This window comes from Gouania willdenowi, chromosome 3 (assembly GCF_900634775.1).
Source record: "Gouania willdenowi chromosome 3, fGouWil2.1, whole genome shotgun sequence".
NCBI classification, from domain to species: Eukaryota; Metazoa; Chordata; class Actinopteri; order Blenniiformes; family Gobiesocidae; genus Gouania; species Gouania willdenowi.
Window position 1 is genome coordinate 8,513,905 of NC_041046.1, and position 22,226 is coordinate 8,536,130.

General features: G+C 37.4%; 1 protein-coding gene across 1 annotated transcript in view; it reads left to right on the forward strand.

Annotated features, from left to right (window-relative positions):
* Nucleotides 1–12,582, forward strand: part of LOC114455418 (aminopeptidase N-like) — a 44,543-nt gene extending 31,961 nt beyond the window's left edge. The window contains exons 17-21 of the mRNA XM_028436653.1: nucleotides 4,269–4,379; nucleotides 4,457–4,624; nucleotides 7,864–8,004; nucleotides 9,704–9,785; nucleotides 9,890–12,582. Coding sequence (XP_028292454.1) covers nucleotides 4,269–4,379; nucleotides 4,457–4,624; nucleotides 7,864–8,004; nucleotides 9,704–9,785; nucleotides 9,890–10,042 — 655 coding nt within the window. The 3' untranslated portion in view covers nucleotides 10,043–12,582. The remainder of the gene's footprint in view (nucleotides 1–4,268; nucleotides 4,380–4,456; nucleotides 4,625–7,863; nucleotides 8,005–9,703; nucleotides 9,786–9,889) is intronic.
* The last annotated feature ends 9,644 nt before the right edge of the window (nucleotides 12,583–22,226 follow it).

A 22,226-nucleotide genomic window follows, 5' to 3' on the forward strand; every position in this document is an offset into this window, starting at 1 on the left:
TTAGTACACATCCTCCGTTATAGTTCAGAACTGGTTTAAGTATGGTTTAGGTTACAATTTGGCCTCTAAATTCTACAGTTCTGTATTTAATTCAACTTGTCTGGCCGAAAATCAGCCTAAACTATTATCCTGGTTATTTAAAGAGTAAATGAACCTCAAAACCACTTTTTTTCTGCTGAAAACAAATGTATTTGGTTATGAAGTAGTGCTGGTAATTGATCCTGACACAACCCTCAACATTTTAGTCAAAGTATTTCAAGTTGACGTATTTTGTTGTAAAATGTCAGAGTGGCGGCCCTCTATGGGTTGAAACCCCATAGAGGGCCGCCAATTTTGCTATTGGCTGTGAACAAGATTCTGTTACATCATTGGACCATCATGCGTCACTGTTGGCTCCGCCCCTCCTAATAAAACTACACCTGTTGACTCTACAATTTGTGGTGAGTAAATTGGATTGAGAGAATTGTGAATAAAGAGCTATAGTGAGTAATGAGTAGCTAGTTAGCATAGCATAGATTGCTCTTTGGAGATTTTATAGTATAGACTGGGTGTGTCTTAACTGCTCCAGGAGCCCCGCCCATAATCAATGCATTTTTTTGAATTTCCCTCCTGGTGGCAGTTCAGGGGAAAGCAGGGGTTTAGTTACTCTTTAATTCAATGTAACTTCATTTATATAGCGCAAATTATAACAGTAGTCATTTAAAATATACATTTCTTAAGCGAAAAAGAAGAAAACCCAACAAATCCACATGAACAAGCATCAGCGACAGGCCCGGCCACCTTTGATTACGGTCGTATACGGTAGATAAACATGTATTATTTCCCCTTTACATGGAAATAAGATGTGAACAAAATAGTGCAGTGGAGATAGAGGAAGTCGACAGAAGCTGCGTTGCGATGGTAGAGTGTCTGAAGAAGGCGCTTGGGCAACATTTTATGGTGGAACTGTCTCTCTCCTGCTACATGGAGCAGACGCCTCTGAGGGTGAGACCCTAGAAGCACAAAGACATTGTTGGATGGAAGAAGTAAATAAACAGGAGACAGAAGCTGCTCATTTATGTTTGGTAGAGCTCCATATTAAAGTGAATGTCAGTAAACTCTAGTAAAAACATGTTACAATGCTACTTTTGAGAGTTTTCTGCCTTAAAAACAGCTGTTCATTTTAGAGTAAATAGAGCAGAAATGAACTGATGGTATGTAAAAGTATTGAATACTGAAACAAAAAAAATTGTTTTGTGGGATCCACATTTTCAACAAAAGAAAGTAGGGCTGGGCGATATATTGCGATTCAATATATATTGAATTTCCTATTTTGGCAATATAGAAAATTTGAATATCACCTATATCGATAGATATATCTTCTTATATTTTATTTTGTTTTAAAATGCTTGTTGTAGAAGTTGTTTCTTTCTCTACTTCTCAGAACATGTAAAGCTCAGTTAGATGATCACAGTGCGTCCTCACCCAGACCTTCCCCTAAACAAGCCACAGTATGGAACTCACTCACACATGCTGTCCCTTAGAGGAGAAAAAGACTAAAGTGGAACATATTGATCAGCTGTTTGGTAAAAATGTGTCTGTGTGGCATTTTGGATCAGCAAATTTTACCCATAATTATCTTTCTGGTTAGTCTTGAGTTAAAATGAGATGAGATTTATATTGTACAGTATTTTGGCATTTTAAGAAAAAAAATGAGATGAGTTGTGGACCATATTGCCCAGCCCTAAAAGAAAGTTCTATTATCACTCAAAAATGCTGTAGCTGAAGCACTGATTGTAACTAAGCTGTAAGAAATCCTACACTAAAACTGAAATAATTGAAGACTGTCTTTGTTGTATTTTTAGCATAAAATGTGACTTCCAACACTCTTTTCTTTTTTTAATTTATTTTTTTTCATTATTATTCTTCAGTTTTTTTCCTGACTTTGTCCTGAAAAAAAGGCCTTTGATCCAGTGTTATTGAAACGGCCTCCCTAAAAGAGACATGTAGGCTTTAGCTTACATTGGCCATGTTTACATGAGAGCTTTACTTCCTCTTTAAATCAGAATAAAAGTTAAATCCTCTTTAAACTCACCTTGTAAACACCTAAATCCGAATGCAAATGTAATTCCGAATTAAACTTTAAATCTGAATTCGGTGGCTGGTTTATTCCGACTTTAATTCCGAATTAAATAATTGTAAACGTTTAATTCCGCTTTCAATTAATTCCAGTTGTTCTGCGCATGCTCGGCCAGTCGCAATGACGCGCTGGTGATGACATAATCCAAGATGGCCACCCGGAGTAGAGCAGAGACTATTTATTTAATAAGAGCCTTGGAAGACATGGATATAAAGAAAAGAGTGGATGGATGGAGGCATAAACATTATTTCTGGTTATTGTTTTCTAGAGTTTTACTGAACTTTATTTTCTGGTGATTAGTTCCTATCTCCTTCTCCTGCTCAGCTGACCAAAGTGAAACCGTGTGTTATTGTCCAGCTGCTGCTTCAAAACTACAATAAAAACGAAAACAGTTCTCATGTGGTCTTTTATGTTGAAGCCGACAATAAAGGGTTTGTTGTGTATTTTTCCCGATAGACGTGATACATCACGTCGCCCCCTGTCCAATCAGAACCCTTCCCAACCCCCAGACCTAAAAAGGAATTGAATAAAGCTCAATTCGGAATAACGGTTTCCATGTAAACACGAAGCAGAACACTTTAATTCCGAATTAATAAACATCATGTAACCGTGTCCATTGGCTTACAACATTCAGCATTTAAAACATGGGCTGATGGGAAAAGTTACAGAGACAAAAAGCTTTGGTTTGCAACTGACTTTCCCCTCCTTTGTTCCTTTTGGTCTCTTTCCAAAACCGTTGCTCTGTATTCATAAATAATACTGTCAGATAATTCATAAATTATCTGACAGCATTGTCAATCATGTTCAGCTTGAATCAAACGAGTAGATGAACTTATATGACAGAAGTGTTGCTGGCACTGATATCTGATTTTTTTTTTTTAACATTAACGGAGATTTTGATTTATGAATAGGGTTGGGCACCGAGAACCGGTTCCGGAACCTTTACAACGATGTTTGCATTTCGATTATTTTTTTTCGATTCCTAAATGCCCGCACTAGTTTGTTACCGCGGCTTGCTCTGTTTGTTTTATGCTGGGTCTGTATAAGGTGGGTGGGTGGGTGTGTGTGTGTGCGTGCGTGTGTGCGCGTGTGTGCATGTGTGTGTGCGTGTGTGTGTCGACCATAGGCTGACAGGGGAGAGAGAGAGAACGCTGATCACTTCTTCGTGTCATAGACTGCAGTTCTACGGTTTAAATGATGAATTGAGGGAGTGACTAATGGATGAGTTCACCCAGAATGTAGCCTTATTCAAGAAGTTAGCTTTAATTTAGCCCCGCTAAATGAGGAAGTGTAGAACAGTCCTCTACTGCTGCTGTCTGTCTGTAGCGGGGGAGTGGCTTCTGCCTCGGCTCTACAGACAGTGACGGCCTGGGGAGTTGTTGCTTTTTTTATTTTTATTTTTTATTGACACGTTTACTCCATACAACAATTACAATATACACAATTCACACATTTACCCATTTATTTAAAACATGTAAATTATTTACAGTCATATACAATTTAGATATGTACATAAAGAAAAAAATACTTGGGGCACTTTTACTTTAATCAACAGATTTAAGGATTAAAAAATGTCCAAAGTTTCCACTGCTTTTTTGTCTTGTACTCTATGTGAAGAGGTCTTATATTAGTTCATTTTCTTTTTAAAGTGCTGCATTTTTTGTGGCTTTAGACTCCAATTACATTTATGTATATAATATCTTCTGTACAGTATAAAGACGTTCAAAATATATATTTATAGTTCCTGTTTCCACTGTAATCAGAATAATAGAACTGTTGATTGATTTGTCACATGACTGTTCCAGGGTTTGAGTTTGTTTTATTTAGTTTCACATCTGGGCTGTTGCTCTTTGTTTTTGAATACCCTAGTTACATTACAGCAACCAAATTAAACTGTATCAGCTAAGTTAATTAATAAAAATGGTCTGTGTAAAGGCTTTTTAAAATGAAAAAAATATCCTGTGACCTGTTGACCTGCACAACTCAATGAATGGGAATCGAAAATCAAAATCAGGAATCAAAATCGAGAATCGGAATCGGAATCAGAATCAGAATTAAAATCCAAACGATGCCCAACCCTATTTATGAAATTCTATTACGATGTTTTAACCTTCTGAGACTAATAAAAAAAAGTATTTCTTTTCCATAGGTATAATCAGATCAATGCTATTGGGATAGCATGCAATGTGGGCGTGGACGGCTGCAGGGAGCTGATCAAAGGCTGGTACAGGCAGTGGATGGACAATCAAGATCACAACCCGTGAGTTCAGAGTGCTTAGAGTCACTTGTGAGTGCAAATGTTTTGTCTCTCATTGGCTGACACTGTTTGGCCCTCAGGATTCATCCCAACCTGAAAAGCACTGTTTACTGCACTGCTATAGCTTTTGGCGGAGCAGAGGAGTGGAACTTCGCCTGGAGAATGTTCAAAAATTCCACCCTTGCATCAGAAGCTTCCAGGCTCAGATCAGCCATGGCCTGCACTAAATTACCTTGGCTTCTGAACAGGTGTGTGTGTGCAACGGTTTTCGAGGAGTGTAACTTAATCCCTTTTTGGCATTTGCACGTTTGTCTGAGTGCACATTTGTTTGTCTGTTCCCTAAAACCACAGCGTTCGATGACTGTTAAGGATTAATAGTTTTGATTTATTGAACACCAAACAACCAACCAGGAATGTTCTGGTATAACCTTTGAGATTAAGTGTACTACATAGTACTGTAGTGAATGCGTCTGGACCAATACAATCACAATGGCATGTTTGCGTGTGTGTACATGTGTGTGTGGCATTACTAGGTTTTGAACCACTAACCACCTAACTTTATTGCTTTCACATTAAATTAATTCTACAATAAAATGCATTTCTCCTGTAATCATAGTTGACCCTCCATTGTGCTACTGAGGAAACTTTCAAACAAGAGCCCCATTTACAAAAGAGTTAAAAACTAATGGAAGACAAGAAGAGATGCTTTTATTTTGAAAAGGGGATGTTTGATCATTTAGCTTGAAGCCGGTCCCAGGATGATTTCACGTTCCGCTTGCAATGCATCATGGGGCGGTTGAGTATAACTAGTGGGCTCACCGTGCATACTTAGGAAAAGTCTTCATATAGTATACGTCCAGGTATGTCTCGCATACTAAGTTATTTCATACTATGTACTGCGAATGTACTACATACTCATTTTGATGCTTTAGTGGTTAGCACGTTCGTCTCACAGCAAGAAGGTCGTGGGTTCAAGCCCTGTGTGCACAGAAAGCAAGGACATTTTAAGAAAATTAGGCCTCAAAACACTTATTGTTATATATGATACTGTACCGTGTTATGTTTTCTCGGAGAGCAGTGGTCACGTGACCAGGTACGTCATGTACGTCACATCCTATGACGTGTATTTGCAGAAAAAGTGTTTCCATGGCGCTTTTGCAACACATTTCAATATCGAAACATTTGAAATACCTCCTCATGAAAGCGTAAAAACGATTTTTCAGTGATATTTGTGTGTGTGTGTTTTTTTATATGCAGGTGTTTCCATTATCAGTTTCTATTGCGTTATTTAGATTTTGCACACTTCTAATGTAATGGAAACCCAGCTAGTGTGTCCTAAGGCCAGACACTTCCCCCACATTGCCTCGTATGTGAGTGAGTGTTGGTGGTGGGAGGAGCCGATGGGGCAGCCTCGCTTCTGTCAGTCTGCCCCAGAGCAGCTGTGGCAACAATAGTAGCTTACCACCATCATGTGTGAAGTGAAAGAATAATGCACATCAATGTAAAGCGCTTTGAGTGTCTATGAAAAAGTGCTATACATAATCGTATGCATTATTATTAACTTTTGATAGATTTTGCAATACGTTTTCACTACAGGTTTCCTCAACAACATAGCGGTTCCCAATCATTTTTGTCCCAAATCATGTGCACCCCCTCTTCATATCATTAGTAACCTTTCCATAATTTCATATGCTTTTTAATTTGTGGAACAGCGAGCTGTCCTAAACCCCTATCTGTGTCTCAAACATTGGTTCTCTAAGGTTAAATCTACAGATTCAAAACAGCGAGTGGAATTATTTTACATGCAACTTTTATGTGATTACTTAATGCGGTTTCCTTTGTAAAATGTAGCTAGTTATTGTCCTCTATTGTCAGAAGAGTGATGAAATGGCCTCTACATTAAATAATCCTGTTTAAATACATTACAAGAAAATATAGAACTTTGTTTAGCAAAAGTACTGTTAGTTTGTGGTGAATTTGTCAAAAAATAGCCTAAACTAGGAACATTTCTCAATTATTTTTAAATGAATTATTACATCTTTCCGAGTAACAAAGTGCTCCTGTACCCTGAGGGGTACATGTACCCCTGTTTGGGTTTGGGAACCATTGCTTTACAAGAAAGCTCAAAGATGCTGAATCATTACAAAGGGTTCCATTATTGGTGTATGATGACCTGTCTATGTGTTGTCAGTTTTCCATCATTGAAATGACTCCAAATGGGAGAATGCTTTTATTTATTTTTTACTATTAACTTTTATTTTATTAAAAGGTGTATCCTTTACAAACTGTAGGGATTATATCTATATTAAGCTATATTGTTTACCAAATGCGTGGTTGGTGTTTACAGAACATTGGGTTGGCTGCCTCACTGTTGTTTCAATTTGCAACGATAAGCAAAAGTTTGCATTTGTGAGACAAGAGATCTTGTTTATCTTTTCAAGTGTCTCCAAAAATTAAATAATGGCAACAGTATCAAGTAGGGCTGGGCGGTATGGACCAAAATTAATATCTTAATATTTTTTCTCAAAATGGCGATATATACAATATAAATCTCAATCATTTTAATTCAAATAAAGTCTCACCAGAAAGACAATTCTGGGTTAAATTTGCTGATAAAAATGCCGCACAGGCTAAAATAACATCATAGTGCTTTAAGAATGGTAAAAAAAATAACACAGATATGGACAACTAGCAGCCCAAAAAGTAAATGACAGCACACATACTTAATAGGACAACAAAATACACACACGGAGGAAATGCACAATGGGATAACAAAAATACATAAAAGAACAACAAAAATAAACAAAGAAAACCTACAAAAACATACAAACAACTGGAGAAATATGCAAAAACACCCAAAAAGAGAGAAAAAAAATGCCCAATGAGACAACAGAATTCCATAAAAGAACAAAAATAAACAAAAGGACAAGAAAAGACACAAAAGGAGGAAAAATACACATTGGGACAACAAAAATCCAAGAATATACAGACCAAAAAAAACACAAAATGACACAGAAAAACATCCAAAATTACCGGAAAAATACATAAAAGAACAACAAAAATACATGGGACAACAAAATACACAAAAGGAGTAAAATAAAAAATACACAATGGGACAGAGATATTTATTTAACAAAAAGCTGCACAATATGTGTCACTTTAGTCTTTTTCTTCTCTAAGGGACAGCACGTGTGAGTGAGTTCTTTAATATGGCTTGTTTAGATGAAGGTTTGGATTAGGACTCACTCAGTTGTCTGTTCTGTTATACAGTTATACATATATATAAGTTATACATTACTTTTCTCATTCTCATTTCTCCAAGTATCTGACCACTAGAGGACAGCCTCTCGTTGGACATCATGCTCTTATTGTGGTTTCAGGCTCCAACACTTACTGGTACCATGTGTAGGCTGCTTTTATATTCATGCAACTGTTGCATCGTTGTAATGTGAAATCCATATTCACATGCTTTTACTGTTGGATCCAGGTATCTGGAGTACACCTTGGATCCAACAAAAATCCGCAAGCAGGATGCCACCTCCACCATTCAGTACATAGCCCGGAACGTGGTGGGAATGCCTCTGGCCTGGAACTTTGTCAGATCAAGATGGAGCTTCATTTTTCAACAGTGAGTGATGTTGTCGAACAGGTAGATTATGTAACAATGAAAAAAAATAAATATCATGTTGACATTTACAACTGATAACATCTACAATAAAAACAAGTCGATGGATCCAATAATATGCTAAAAACACTGGGATTATGCCTAAGATTTTTGATATCACAGATTCTCCAGATTATTGTGTAGCGAAAATTCGATTGGAGTACAATTTGCATTCTAGCCTGAGAAAATCCAAAAGCCCTTTGTGTGAGTTATTATATACAGTAGTCCCTCGTTTATCGCAGGGTTACATTCTAAAAATAACTCGCAATAGGTGAAATCCGCGAAGTAGTCTTTTTACAATTATTATACATGTTTTGAGGCTGTAAAACTCCTCACCACACACTTTATACACTTTTCTCAGACAGGAATTAACATTTCTCCCTTGTTTAAACAATCTCAAAGTTCAAACCTTCATAGATTTTAAAACATAAACCTGTTTTCAAACATACGGCGCTTCAAAGTCACACTGCTAGTGATCAGACATTGATGCCGAACGCATTCAGAGTCTTTGTTGACGATGACGTCACATCAGCACAGACACTGGTCTGTTCACCTGTTCAACCATGGAGTAGAAGCTGTGTGTGACCACCTGGAGCTGTATGACACGCCCTTTATAACCGGAACCGGACTACGAAGGATTTGGCGTGGAGGAGAATCAGCGAAGAGGTGGTAGTAGCAGGTATAAGTTCTCTCTCTAGCACTGATCTAGGTTAGCATTAGCTGCTAATGACACCGGCTTTTTTCACTGGTGGTTTATGTTTATAAGAGGAGAAAAAGGAGCACAGCTTCTTGCTTCATCAGGCAGTGAAACTCACCCAGTTGTATGTGTCGCTGGTGGGTGAACGTAGCAATAACCAATCAGGATGCAGAACACAATGTGCGTTCATACGCCATAAAAAAAAATGCATCCAAAATTGCACTGTAAAAAAATCCACGAAACACCAAGGCCGCGAAAGGTGAACCGCGATAGAGCGAGGGACTACTTTATATCTATACAGCCTTGAAATAACTTCAGACTACTACATTTATATGGAAGTTATGTTTATACTTAGCTATTAATTTATTGTTTTAATTTGAAGTGTGTGTTTGTGTTCACCTGTGTATTTATAGTATGTATTTACATTTATGTGCATATGTCTTTTTTTTCCTCAGCCAAAACTCACAAAGACACTTTAACTGAAATGTCCCATCACCACAGTATTACTGGTTTTGTTTACAGACTGACCATTTGTTGCTATATTTAACCCTGATCTCCTCCTGAGGTGCCTATGCTCTGATTTATATTTTTATATTCATATTTATATTTGTGTATGCCCAACTCATATGGGAGCCCTGATGCATCTTATTGTTTGATTTGCACTATTTTGTTTTTCATTTTCCTTCAATGTACCCCCTTTTGTTTAGCTTTAGGGGGTACATTGAAGGAAAATGAAAAACTAAATATTGCAAATCAAACAAATCAAATTTTTTTCAACAGGAAAAAATACACTTTCAAATTACTAATTCAGTTTGAAGTTGTTACTTTCAAATTTAATAGCAACTATTCAAATTCAGTTTCTAGTGGCACAAATCTCAGTTTCCCACTTCACAGTTTGTGTTGTACTAGTTTCACAAATCGGCCTTATCTGACTTCCGAGTGCTAAGCTTTTTTTGTCTCTTCCAGTTATGGAAAAGGATCGTTTTCCTTCTCAAGTCTCATCAATGGAATCACAAGGAGGTTTTCCACAGAGTTTGAGTTGCAGGAGGTGCGCCGCCCACAAATCATTAGCCTCACTTAACTCCCTCTGGGTCTTCCCAGACTAAAAAGAAAATATTGTCATTTGTGTCTGCATGTTTTGTGTCTTTTCAGCTGGAGAAATTCAAAGAAGACAACCAGCATGTTGGTTTTGGTTCAGCTACTTTGGCTCTGGAGCAGGCCATTGAGAAAACTACAGCCAACATTAAGTGGGTGACAGAGAATGAAGCTGAAGTTCTCAGGTGGTTTACTGAGGAGTCTGCATGAGAGCAATAGACTCTCCTTCGTATGGTTAAAGACCGTTGTGACCTTAACAACCCTTGTACATCGGCTTCAGTGCAAAGAAAGCATGAAGCGTTACCATCATACCAGTTGGCTTTTGTACAACAAAGGGATTAACTGAGCCTCTGAGATTAACATTAAAAAATCACACTAATCTATACATCAAACTACACATCCAGTAAGATTTATAGTATGTCAGAAGGAATTTGTATTTATTACGCTGTTATAATCCGTGTACCATTTGTTCTGGTTATTTCATTTTAAACCAAATCAAAATAACAAATAAACAGAAATACAGAAATATCAAAAACCAGACGAGCAGCGTTTTTCTGTTTTAAAATGAAATCTTCTTTTTGTGTGGTATTTGGATATTTAAGGGGAGCTATGGATGAGAGCTTTATGTTTTTATGCTCACGACACAGAGTGGACCCACAGACGGGTGCGGACTTTTACTTCCTGGCAAAAAAAAAGAGCAACGCATAAGTCACATTACTGGTGAACTGGTGAATTGAAACGTTATTAATACATAAATAATAAAAAGAAGAATGTTACCTAAAACATGCACATGATATGTGATTAAAGGAACCAGAGGTGGTGTAATGATCCTACTGGTGCTACTCGTTTCTTGTAATCAACTTCCGTGTGTGTGAAAGGCTGCCGTGAGTGACTAGTGGTATTATACCGTGCAAAAAATATATATTTTTACTGCCTTCAAAAAAGCTGTAATTGTTTCTACAAAAGTGTCAAATTGTTGAAGTTCTAACATCTATTCCTCACACCAGCCTCACAGCTGATAGTCAGTCACCATTTTATTTGGATACTATTTGGACCGTAACACTGCAGACATTCACAGATTCAGACTTTCAGCATTAATAACTCTTTAACAAAACGTCATCTACACACAAATTATGCCTGTCTGTCATCAGTGTGAGGTGGACAACATGATACAAGATCATTTTTTCAAAAGCAGATGAGTAAAAGTCCTCCCCCATCTGTGGGTCCCCTCTGTGTGCTGAGCATAAAACATGAAGCTCTCACCCATAGTGTAGCTGTAAATATCCAAATATCACAAAAACAGAAGATTTCATTTTAAAACAAAAAAACGCTGCTTGTTTGTCTTTTTGAATTTTCTGTATTTCTGTTTATTAGTTATTTTATAACCACAGAACGAAGGGTACACAGATTTTTCTGACACGTATTTGGACTTTTCCTTTCAAACTTTTGAGTCTGAACTAATTTCTAGATCAAATAAAGTCAAAATTATTAAGCTAGTTAAATAGTACATCAGTTTAAGCTCATGTCGCAGCATAATAAAGGTAGATGTTAGCATCTAGCTAACTAATATTGACACCAATTGAGTTAGTGAGCAGAAAATAGCATTATGTTCCTGTTGATTGATTCCAAACATTGCTTTTAAGTAGAAATTTGTTGGTAGTTATAATTGCAAATGTCCGTTCTCAAACTGTATACAAGGGATCATGGGAACTGGTAATAACTGGAACCTATTGTTATCCTGCATGCTCTTCGGAGGAGGAGGAGTAATTTATGCTCCCTATGTGCAAAAAAATGAAAAAAACAATCATCAAATTTTGCACAAAGGTCTTGTTCCATGCCAGGTGGCCTCAGCAGCAAACACGGGCCAATCGTTCTATAGGTGGTGCTACAAAAAGCTTCTAAATTTTGAAAATTCACAACAAATCAACCGTTTTTTTCACCAAAATGTGACCACAATACTGAAGAATGTTTGTACATTTAAGCCTATTGCAAATTTCTTGTTTTTTTTTTTTTTTTCAAAAACTGTAAAACTTAAACCTAACTCCTCCCACAATCTTTGGTCAGTTGACACCAAACTTGCTACGCACATCATCAGACTGTCTTACACAAACTACACAGATTTTTGATTCATCGAATTTGAGCAAGTGTATCAAAATGTTTGACTGTAAACTGTGATGTAAATATGTAATTGCAAATTCCTACTGAATACAATGTCAATGTCACAATCAAAAGCCAATCCCAGCACTCACAACCAGAAACATGCTGAGGTGCTCAGAAAACCATGAGCAAATTGTGATGAGGCTGTTGTCCCCGATGAAGGTCCTCTGACACAAAGCTTAATGTATGTCATTTTGGAATCATGCCAGATGTTTATATGTCAGAATTTTATCTCAAAGACAATTTTTTACGGTATTTTACAGCAATTCATATTACACTCTCAGGCTAAAAATTGCAGTCACTGCAAAAATGCATTTTTAAACATCAGTTTTTCATTTATGGAGCCAATAAATCATTAAAAACAAATGACATCTTCGTGTTTTTGTTTTAATAAATGAATTCTGTTTGAATTTTTGCACAGCCACTTTGCTATGCTGCTTGTTGCTCAGAATTGCCTAATTTTGCCAGTCTCTGGCCGTTTCTGCACAGCAGCTACAGTACAATTCTGATTGTCCCTCACAAGCTTCTATATTGTAGGATATCTAATGTGGTCACGTGACTGCCGTAAAGTGATATGTTCTCCAGGCATTCTCCAGGTCACATGACCTGGCCAAAGACGGTTCGTCTCTCCAAACTCACGTGGTCGGTATTTCAAGAGGGAAGCCCTGCTCGATGCATTGATACCGTCAAGCGCTGTATATTGGCCTGAGGAATCATTGAGAATAACTCATGTGGGTCAACTCTTTAGGTCACAAAGTCCACAATGTGCCTTTAAGTACGTTTTAAAAGAAGTAAAGTAATTTGTTACATTTCTACACCCAATTATTACTGAGAACAATCAAATGCATCACATCATAACCGACTAACCAGATTAAACGTAATGAATGGCGCCAAAACAGCATTGAATGTAGGTTCTTTTCTCAGTTTTAGATTTCATAAATGTAGCTATACTTAGAGCCTGCGATGCCTTTGTGAAAAATAAATTAAGTTCCATTTGTGCAAAATTTGGTCTCTTCTTTTTGAAGTTTATACATGAGATGTTTACTGTATACAAGGAAACCGTGGCAAGATTTATCACCAAAAACAAATGTGGGGGGTGAAAGTAACTTAATATTTAATTGAGCTATTTTTTTACTTGTACTTTAGTATTTTATGTATGGCTTACTTGTACTTGTACTTAAGTACAATTTCAGTCATATACTGTATATATAGCAGTACTCTTTACTCTACAGCTAATGTACAACATGCAATTTAACACTTCATCAGAGTCTATAGGTCGCTGGGCAACAAACTGACCAAAAGGAGAGGAATCTGACCAAAGGTAAAACCCAGACAAAAGCAACAGGCTGTGTTCGAAATGGCACATAACGTACAATACATTACAAACTCAATGAGTATATACTGTCTATTATATACTATCAGTATGATTATGACCTTTCCCAGTGAAGTATACTTCCAAGTTTCCCAAGATACATTTCAAACGCACAGTACAACAAAAACCTGAAGCACACTGAGGCTAAATGTCTTTGATTCGTCACCTTTGAAAGTTCTGAAAGTATGTTAAGCTTGTGACCAAGTAGAATATCAACATGTACTCATTTGATCCATAAAACTCGCAGAAACTTATTTCATTCCGACATTTCCGAGATTCCACATTGTAAGTAAGTAATCTTAATATATAGAGCGCTTTTCACAGGTAAAAACCATAAAGTGCTGTACAAACATTTCAGTATCATCTCGTCTGAAGAGAACATGAAAGAACAGTCAAAAATAACAAGAACGGAAGAATTGTCCGCCATTTACTACTGACAAAAATTCTGGTTAACATCAAAACAAGAGCCTTATTTACAAAAGTGTTCAAAAACGAATGGAAGACAAGAAGAGATGCTTATACTTTGAAACGAGGGTGTATGATTTTTATCGTGAAGCCAGTCCCAGGACATTTTTACATTCCCTGAATGTCCACTCTCAATGCATCGTGGGGTGGTTGAGTGCCTAGTGAGCCCACCGTGCATACTTAAGAAATGTCCTGGTATAGTATACATCCAGGTATTTCTGAAAGCTCAAAAAGACACAAGAGAAAATAAAGAACACTAAAATGCTACACCGATATTATTACATTGAAACAATGAAATTATGAACCAAAGGAGGATCACAGAACCCAGACTGAGTTTCAACGCACAACCTTCAGCGTACAAGACGAACACAAACTGACAGCGAAACATGACAATCTGGGTATAAATACGGGGAAAAAACCTCATATCTATTTCATGGCCACAATATTATTATTATTTTTTTACCTTGACATGTCTGGGGCTGTGTACGAACTAGATTACAGCTGAACATGTAAAATGAACATAATTTCCACAAACCATCTCTGGTTCATGACAATTAGCCATCTTTCTAAAGAAGGAACCCTGTCTTTCACCTTGTGTGGCATGTGACCCAAAAGTATAGAATGAATAAACACATATTGAAAGTTACTGTACCAACTGATGCACTTGTTTTTGCTTTTTCTCTTCTTCAAGTGACAGACTAGAGTCATGTCTGCACCCGCCCTGCACTCGATGGGAGCTGGATACAAGCAAAAGCAAACTCCTGCAGCTCTTAAAGTATGAAGTTAGGACAGAAGTTGGAATCACAAATGAGTGTAACGATAATATTTTGTACAAGAAATTTATTTACAACAGTTTTGTCTTTGTAAAAAAAAAAAAGTGATCTCCAACAATCCACTGATGATCAACTTCAGTCGGAAAAGGGTGTGCATTACCATTAATCTGACAAAACGATACGATTCACGATTTACAGTACATGTCGCAATATGATATATCGCGATATATCCTGAATATGATATACATTGTGATATATCTAAATATCAATAGCTACAAATTTGACCTTTACAAGTACAAAATGGTATGAAATAGAATGTATTTAGGTTTTTATTTATTTATTTACGAGATCAAGTAAACAGTAACTAACTGTAATTCAAGTACCAACATCAAAAACAATGGTATGTTTGTCTCATTACATTATTCAAAAAAAGTTGAACTTTTGCTTCTACAACTATCATTCAGGTAAGTTTTTAAATTCTTAAAAAAAAGTAATTAAAGTGTATGTGCCATAAACTTTCAAGCTAAAATGCATTGATGAGTGAAGTAGTTTAAAGTGTAACTAAACCCTTTCTGCTGAATACATATGTATTTGGGTATTAAGTAGTGCTGTTTATTAATCCTAGTCCCACTCTTCACATTTTAGTAAAAGTATTTTAATTTTGCATATATAGTTGTAAAATGTCAGCTATAGTGGCCAATAGGGGGTGAACGCTGGCTATTGCAATAGAATTTTGCTATTGACTGCGACAGATTATTTTCGATTCCCCTGCGTCATGCCCCGCCCCTCCTCTAAAACCCGAGAGGGGGGAGGAGGGTTTCCTCCAATTACAGCCCACATTGAGCATTGATTGACAGGCTCAATGAGGAAGTCCACTGTTCCGTGTGAGGCAGCCCGCTGCAGCGGTGATGTTTTTGATTCTGTGTTTCTATAAAGAGCAGATTCCACTCATAGGGTTCATCAAGCTATGTGTGTGTGTGTACAGACACATCATGTGTGTATTCCCGTCTGTCTCTGCGTGTGCGCGAACGTGTATGTATGTATGATTGCTATGTGCGTGAGGTGGTGGGAGAGTAGGGCTGTAAGGCTGTGTGAGTTTCACATTGTGGTTGTGTGTGCCTGTGGTTGTACTGACACATCTCAGCTGTGAACTTGCTATGTGTGTGTGTGTACAGACACACCATTGAGTGTATTACCATTTGTCTCTGACCGGCTTCCTGAGTGGGCGTGTCTTACTGCTACAGCAGTAACGCCCATAATCAAGGCATTTTTTGAATTTCCCTCCTAGTGGCAGTCTGATGTGGTTCACTGACACCTTGTGACCGGGGGTTTACGTGCTATGCATATGTTAGCGCAATTAAATGTTTTTTCATTAAAAAAGAAAAAAAGAAATAGATACGATAATTGCGTGGTGAAATATTGCGGTATATCGCCAAATCGATTTTTTCTTACACACTCATCAGTTGATAATAGAAAAACAAAAAGTGACTGAATCACTGATGTCAGTTTACAAATAGGTTCTTTCTTGTTCCTAAGGACAAGTTTTTTGTGTTGTAGTGAGATTTGGCTTTTCATGTTTCACCACTTTTTGGGGTCAGTTTTGTGTTTGGATGAACATGTAATACTGTCTTTTGGTTTATTTCAGCATGTTGGTCATTCTGTGGGTTATAATTTGGGTTGTTTTGGTTTGGCTCTGCTCTTCCTTTAATCAGTATTTATATTTTTGACGGTTTAACTTGAACTCTCGTTCACTTGGTTTTTTTCCCATACTTTGGTTCATGTTGTTTTAGTCGCTCTGTTGGTAAGTCAGTTTGGCTCGTTCCCATTCTCTGTCTCTGTCTGTGAGTCAGGGTTCCTCTGTGTGTCTCAACACTCCCAGTCCTGTCTGTGATTGCGTGTGAGTCCCTCTTGTTTACACTGCACCAAATCTTCTCAATCTTATCTTCTCATTCCAATCCACAGTTTGTTTTTTGGGTTTGAACTCAATTTCCACCTACCTGCTTGCTTCCTGTTTCTATGTCGCTCAGTCTATTCCTATAATCCCACACTTCCAATCCCTATCATTGACTGTGACAACATCGACTTTGTTTGACATCTAAATATTATCCAGATATGGATCCTAGCCTGCTTTAACAATACAGAGGATTTGTTTTCACTTCAAAGGATTAAATATGAGTGTGTGCATCATACAAATTACTTGTAAGGAAAATTGTAGTCTACGAAAGATGCAACCTCTTAATAATAATAATAATAATAATAATAATAATAATAATAATAATAATAATAATAATAATAATAATAATGCGTAAAACATGGATAGAAGATAGATGTGTGAGGTCATTACTGAGCAGCCTGGGGGTAAATACCTTTAACTCCAACAGTATCAACATGACAGCTCATGTTGTTGGTGGAAGTCATTCAATGGTTTTATAAGCCAAGATCTGCCATAATTTTTCATGTTCGAATTTTGTTAAACAGGCAATTTATCAGATCAGAAATATATCACTAGATTAGATTTATAACCCATTTTCAACTTTAAGACACATCCATCAACCATGAAATCACAATCGTAAACCTTTCTTTTCTGTCCAATCTTGTTGTGTTTTTAGTATTGGTTTAGGCACGCAGGTTTTCCATGCTAGGTTAAGCTAAGTTAGGTTCATTGCTCTTTTGGCTAACACTGCCTCCACCACTCAATTCATTTGTTTTGAGGAAACACTTGAAACTTGCAAACCTCCGTCAAGCGCCAAATGTCCTTTTTACCTGATATTCACAGTTATCTGGATTACTGATCCTGACCATAGCACCATGATCATTCACACTTTAAAGCTGCAGTGTGCAAAATCCTCCCTCCACTCCCCTGTTTCAAAACCAAAACTTAACTTCCCTGTGGGGATCTGAGCAACTTTTTTGTCAATCAAGACTAATGAAAAATGTAGGGACTTTATCTTGAGTTATTGGAGAGTTTATTCATGTTTTAGACATGAATACATGTATTTCTCTGTAGTTACTGCCCTGAACAGCAGCTGCTGCCGTGAGCTTATCCCCGTCAGGCGCCTCAGGGCAGAATGACACCCAACACTCTGCATCCAGACTGTAAAATGAATTGCGTCTGCTCCCTCCACCTTGGAATTGCTTCTCTTGGGTTTACACACAATTTATCCCATCTGTTATCACTCTCCCTCTGACACCAGTACATGAGGTTGACCCTGCGTAGTCACGGGGATCCACGAGGACGCAAAGTGGTCTGTTACTCCGGAATATGTTTGTGCCTTTAAATTGTTGCTTCTCCACCTCGGTCTTCCTTTTTCCTCTTGCTTTGTCGTGTAACTGACGCCGCGATGGAGACGTCTCCTGGAGCATCCGTCATTACACTTTTACTACCGATGATACATTAACGCGCTTCACTTCACTCAAACAGCCAATAGTAACGCTCAAAACAGCTCATGGAGCACACATGTTTATAGAAAGATTATTGGCAGAAAACCTCTTATACAAAGACAAGATAAGGGGCAGAGATTCATTGTCTACTCAGAACACTTTGGATTACAATATGCTCAAAGATGGTTATGGATTTTTGACCAAATGATTCCAAAAAAAAAAAACTTACATACTGCAGCTTCAAATGCTTGGAGAAACTTTTATCCTCATTACATTAATAATGATGCAACGGGTCCAAATGTATGGGCACCCCCATTTTTGGTGCAATCCTGGACCAATCCAAATAAAACTCATCAGGGTGTACTCACACTGGCAACCAGGGCCGTTCCTAACCAGCTCTGTGCATGTGTGAAACAATGGGGGGCCATTGTCTGGCCTGCGTAGGTGTGAACTGCACCGCAGGGGGTTTAACAGCCCGATGGTCCTGCTGGAAGAGGTGGTCCAAACAGCGTGCCAGACTGGCACGGTTGGCTGCGCATGCGCACGCACAACTCGACTCGACCTGCGCGCAAAATGTGATGACGTTGGTACCGCGCGACGCTTTACGGCACATAAACATCCGCATTCCGCAATGATAGCGGTGTCAGAAGTGCTCGTTAGCCGATGAAAAGTTCAGAGTTGACGTTACCTGATATATATGATCAACACCACAGAGAACTCATGGAGGAAGAGGACAACATGACCGTCAGGACTTCTCTTTGTTCAGCCGACAGCGGGACAGTAACGAAGTGTAGCAGCTCATCATCAGGTCCGGGTATTTCCGAGGGTATAAATATACATATAAACACATATTACTGGTATAATAACCCATATAAACCAGAAAATATGGAAATAGGACATTTTACTGCTGCAAATGTGTAACATATTACTGGTATTTTGTGGACAGGACACATGTGGTTGGCTATTATATAACCCAGAAAAAAATGGAAATTGGACATTGTACTGCTGCTAATGTATAAATAATATAAATATATATATATATATGGTGTTTCAGTGTTCTGGAACACATACTCACTAACTTATAGAATGAAAACAAACACAGTGTCTTGGGGAGCAAAGTGTAGTGTATTAATTTATTCATCTAAATGTAACCAAAAACAGAACATCACAAATACAAGCCCAAATAAATGAAATGTCTGAAAGAAAGGGTAATAATTTTCCAAACAAAAATAAATAAGCCAGAAATAAAGTGCAACCTTTTGCAAAATGTAAGATGAACCTTAAAAACAAAACATTTAAACATTGGAAGTACAAGGATGGGAATATTATGACAGCAGAGCCTGGAACAATACTGCAAAATGTTGCAACTATTTATTTATTTTTAATCTTATTTTAGTTCTCTTCTTAGGTCGTGTCGCGTTAGTGCACATGTGGCAATACCAATTATCAGTATGTGGAGTTCCTGTTAGTCCTGCACAACTATAATGAATTGCTCAGAAATCTACATGTGTCCTGTTCTCAAAATACCAGTAATATGTTACACATTACACAGCCGTAAAATGTCCCATTTCTATATTTTTTGGTTTATATGGGTTAATATACCAGTAATGTGTTTATATGCATGTTTATATCCTCAAAATTACCATGGAATTTTGGGTTTTACTCGGACCCCTCATCATCACGTCTCTGCAGAAGAAGACCCTCCACTGCACCTCAGCACTTTAACAACTCACTAGTTTCATAATTTAAATAAACTATTTCTACCTTTGTTTTTCTGTTTGCATGTTGTTTGCTTTGTATTTAATAAAATAGTTTCTCCAACAGTTGGTTAAATCTACACATTTATACTGTATATAATGCACATGCAGGATGATGTGTAACAATAATCCGTAAAATTAGCAGTAAACACATTTTGTAGAACTAAATATAAGGTTATGCTGTGAACAGAAAGAAAGGAAGACGAGCCAGATAATCCTAAACTTTAGAATATAATACAATCATAACATTTCATCATAAATATGACTCTTCTCAAAACAACAAACTTTGATATCTTTGTCACACAATATCTAAGCTTCCAATGAATAATTTACAAAAAAATGGTGACATTGAGATCTCAATGTCACCATCAGTGAGATTTTTTTTAATTTGTAAATTATTCACTGGAAGCTTCTCTGGTGGCGTGTGTAGTGGTTGTTGTTATTATTATTATTGTATGAAGCCAACATTACTGCAGCTCTGCACATCATTGTTGTCCTGTTAAAGTATTTTTAAGACTTAAAAACAATCTGAAATTAGTGCTGACTCAAGTAAATCACCTGTATTATGCATTATAACAATCTGTTCCTTAAGTCTCTAAATTATTGAAACAATTAAAAGCATCTCTTAAAAAATAAAATTACAGAAAATTAAATAATCATTTAATATACATTTCAATAAATAAGTGCATCCCATGTTGACTCTGAGCTTTATTCTGTCTGTTGTCTGTAGAAGTGATGGGTCTAGACCAGATGATGGAAACTAGGATCAGCTCATGGTTTTAATGTCCAGGGAGGGTTGTGTCCACTCTGCATGGACTTAAAGAAGAAGAAATAAAAGAAGAGTTAGATAATTTAAATAATAATAATAATAAGGTTATTTAAATTAACGTGATGCGTTCAGGGGCCCTGGGAAACCCAGGCCGTGAAAAGAGCACGTCTCTGGGTAAATCTTGGTTTATAGTTACCCTACGCAACAGAAAATTTGAAATTAACAGAATGTACTGTCAACAACAAACCCAGAGTCGCTTAATGGTGACGTAATGCCATACGTGTGTCATAAATTAACGTGATGATGTGTTTCTCTGTGGGAACCGAGTTGAGCTGGTGATCACGTCCGTTCTACCGTGTCAGAAAAGGGACAGGGAGGGGGGGATTCCTGCTGTGAGCTTGGAACGGCCCCAGTTGCCAGTGTGAGTACACCCTAGTAGGGTGAGTGAGGAACCAACTTGACATAACAGTCAATTACATACCGAGATATGATTTTTTTTTTCTATTCAAACAATCCTATATATATCCTATATATATCAATGATAGTTTCAACCTGGTGCCCCGGCACCCGGGCAAACTTTTGTTTTTGAAGTCAGTACATATGTCTGTGCTCATTTTACTACGTGTTTGAAATAGCTCAGCTCACCAAATCAATTCCAGAAAACATTCCATCTCCTTGAAATGGCTCTGCTGGAGCTCAGAAGCTTTGAAATACTCCTTCCTTGATTTTAAACAAGCAGAAGAATCCAAACACCTCTTCATACAGTACTTCTGTTACTCCAGCTGTCCTTGAATGGCACCGTTACAGGATCAAATTAGGGTCATAAAGATTTTGTGTGTGCAAAAAAATCCGCACCTGTAAAAGACATTTTATGTCTGCAAAATTGCTTTTGTGTACATGTGAGAACTTTTCTCTTACAAGTACAAAACCAAATACACAGACAAATTGTGACCCTGATTTGACTGTGTTTGGGGCCAGCCAATCAGCATTCAGCTTCCAACACACCATCAGAAGGCTTCCAGCTGGAAACGGCGCCTTCCTCTTTCATTGCGTGATAAAAGATGGCGGAACAGGTGAGTTGATAAAATCTCTTAACAAGGGGCGTGGAAGTGAAGTTGAATTGTTAATTATGGTAGACAGTTCAAGCAACTGCATGCTGATGTGTTGATGTTCTCCTTCGGCAGATTCTTCATTTTTGTAGAAATGTTCTCACAAGCACACAAAAAACACACAAATGACCCTAATTGGATCCCATAATGACCTGTCCATGGATAAAAGAAACCTGATAAATGGAGAGATGGTATTTATGAGCTCATTCTCATTCACTCATAGTGAACTGACATTGTGTGACTGAAGTCTGCAGGTGAAAACATGTTATAATGAAACCAAACTGTCGGATGAGAACAGCATAGAAAAATAGTGATGTAATACTAACTGGTGTGTGAGAAAGGTTTACATCCTGTAGTCCTCAGCTCAGGATTAGAATGATTAAGTCTGTCAGTCTGCAGCAGGAGCATTTACCCAAAGGGTATTTTAGTATTTTATAATAATAATTATTATAAATAAGGTGTCACAAAGGCTGTCATTAGGTGTCATTTGCTGAATTATGACACCTATATATATATATATAATAGTTATATACAGACAGAAAAATCTACTATAATATGAAACAAAAACCTGTTCAATAAGATAAAAACTAGGACAAAAGAAACAACAGAAA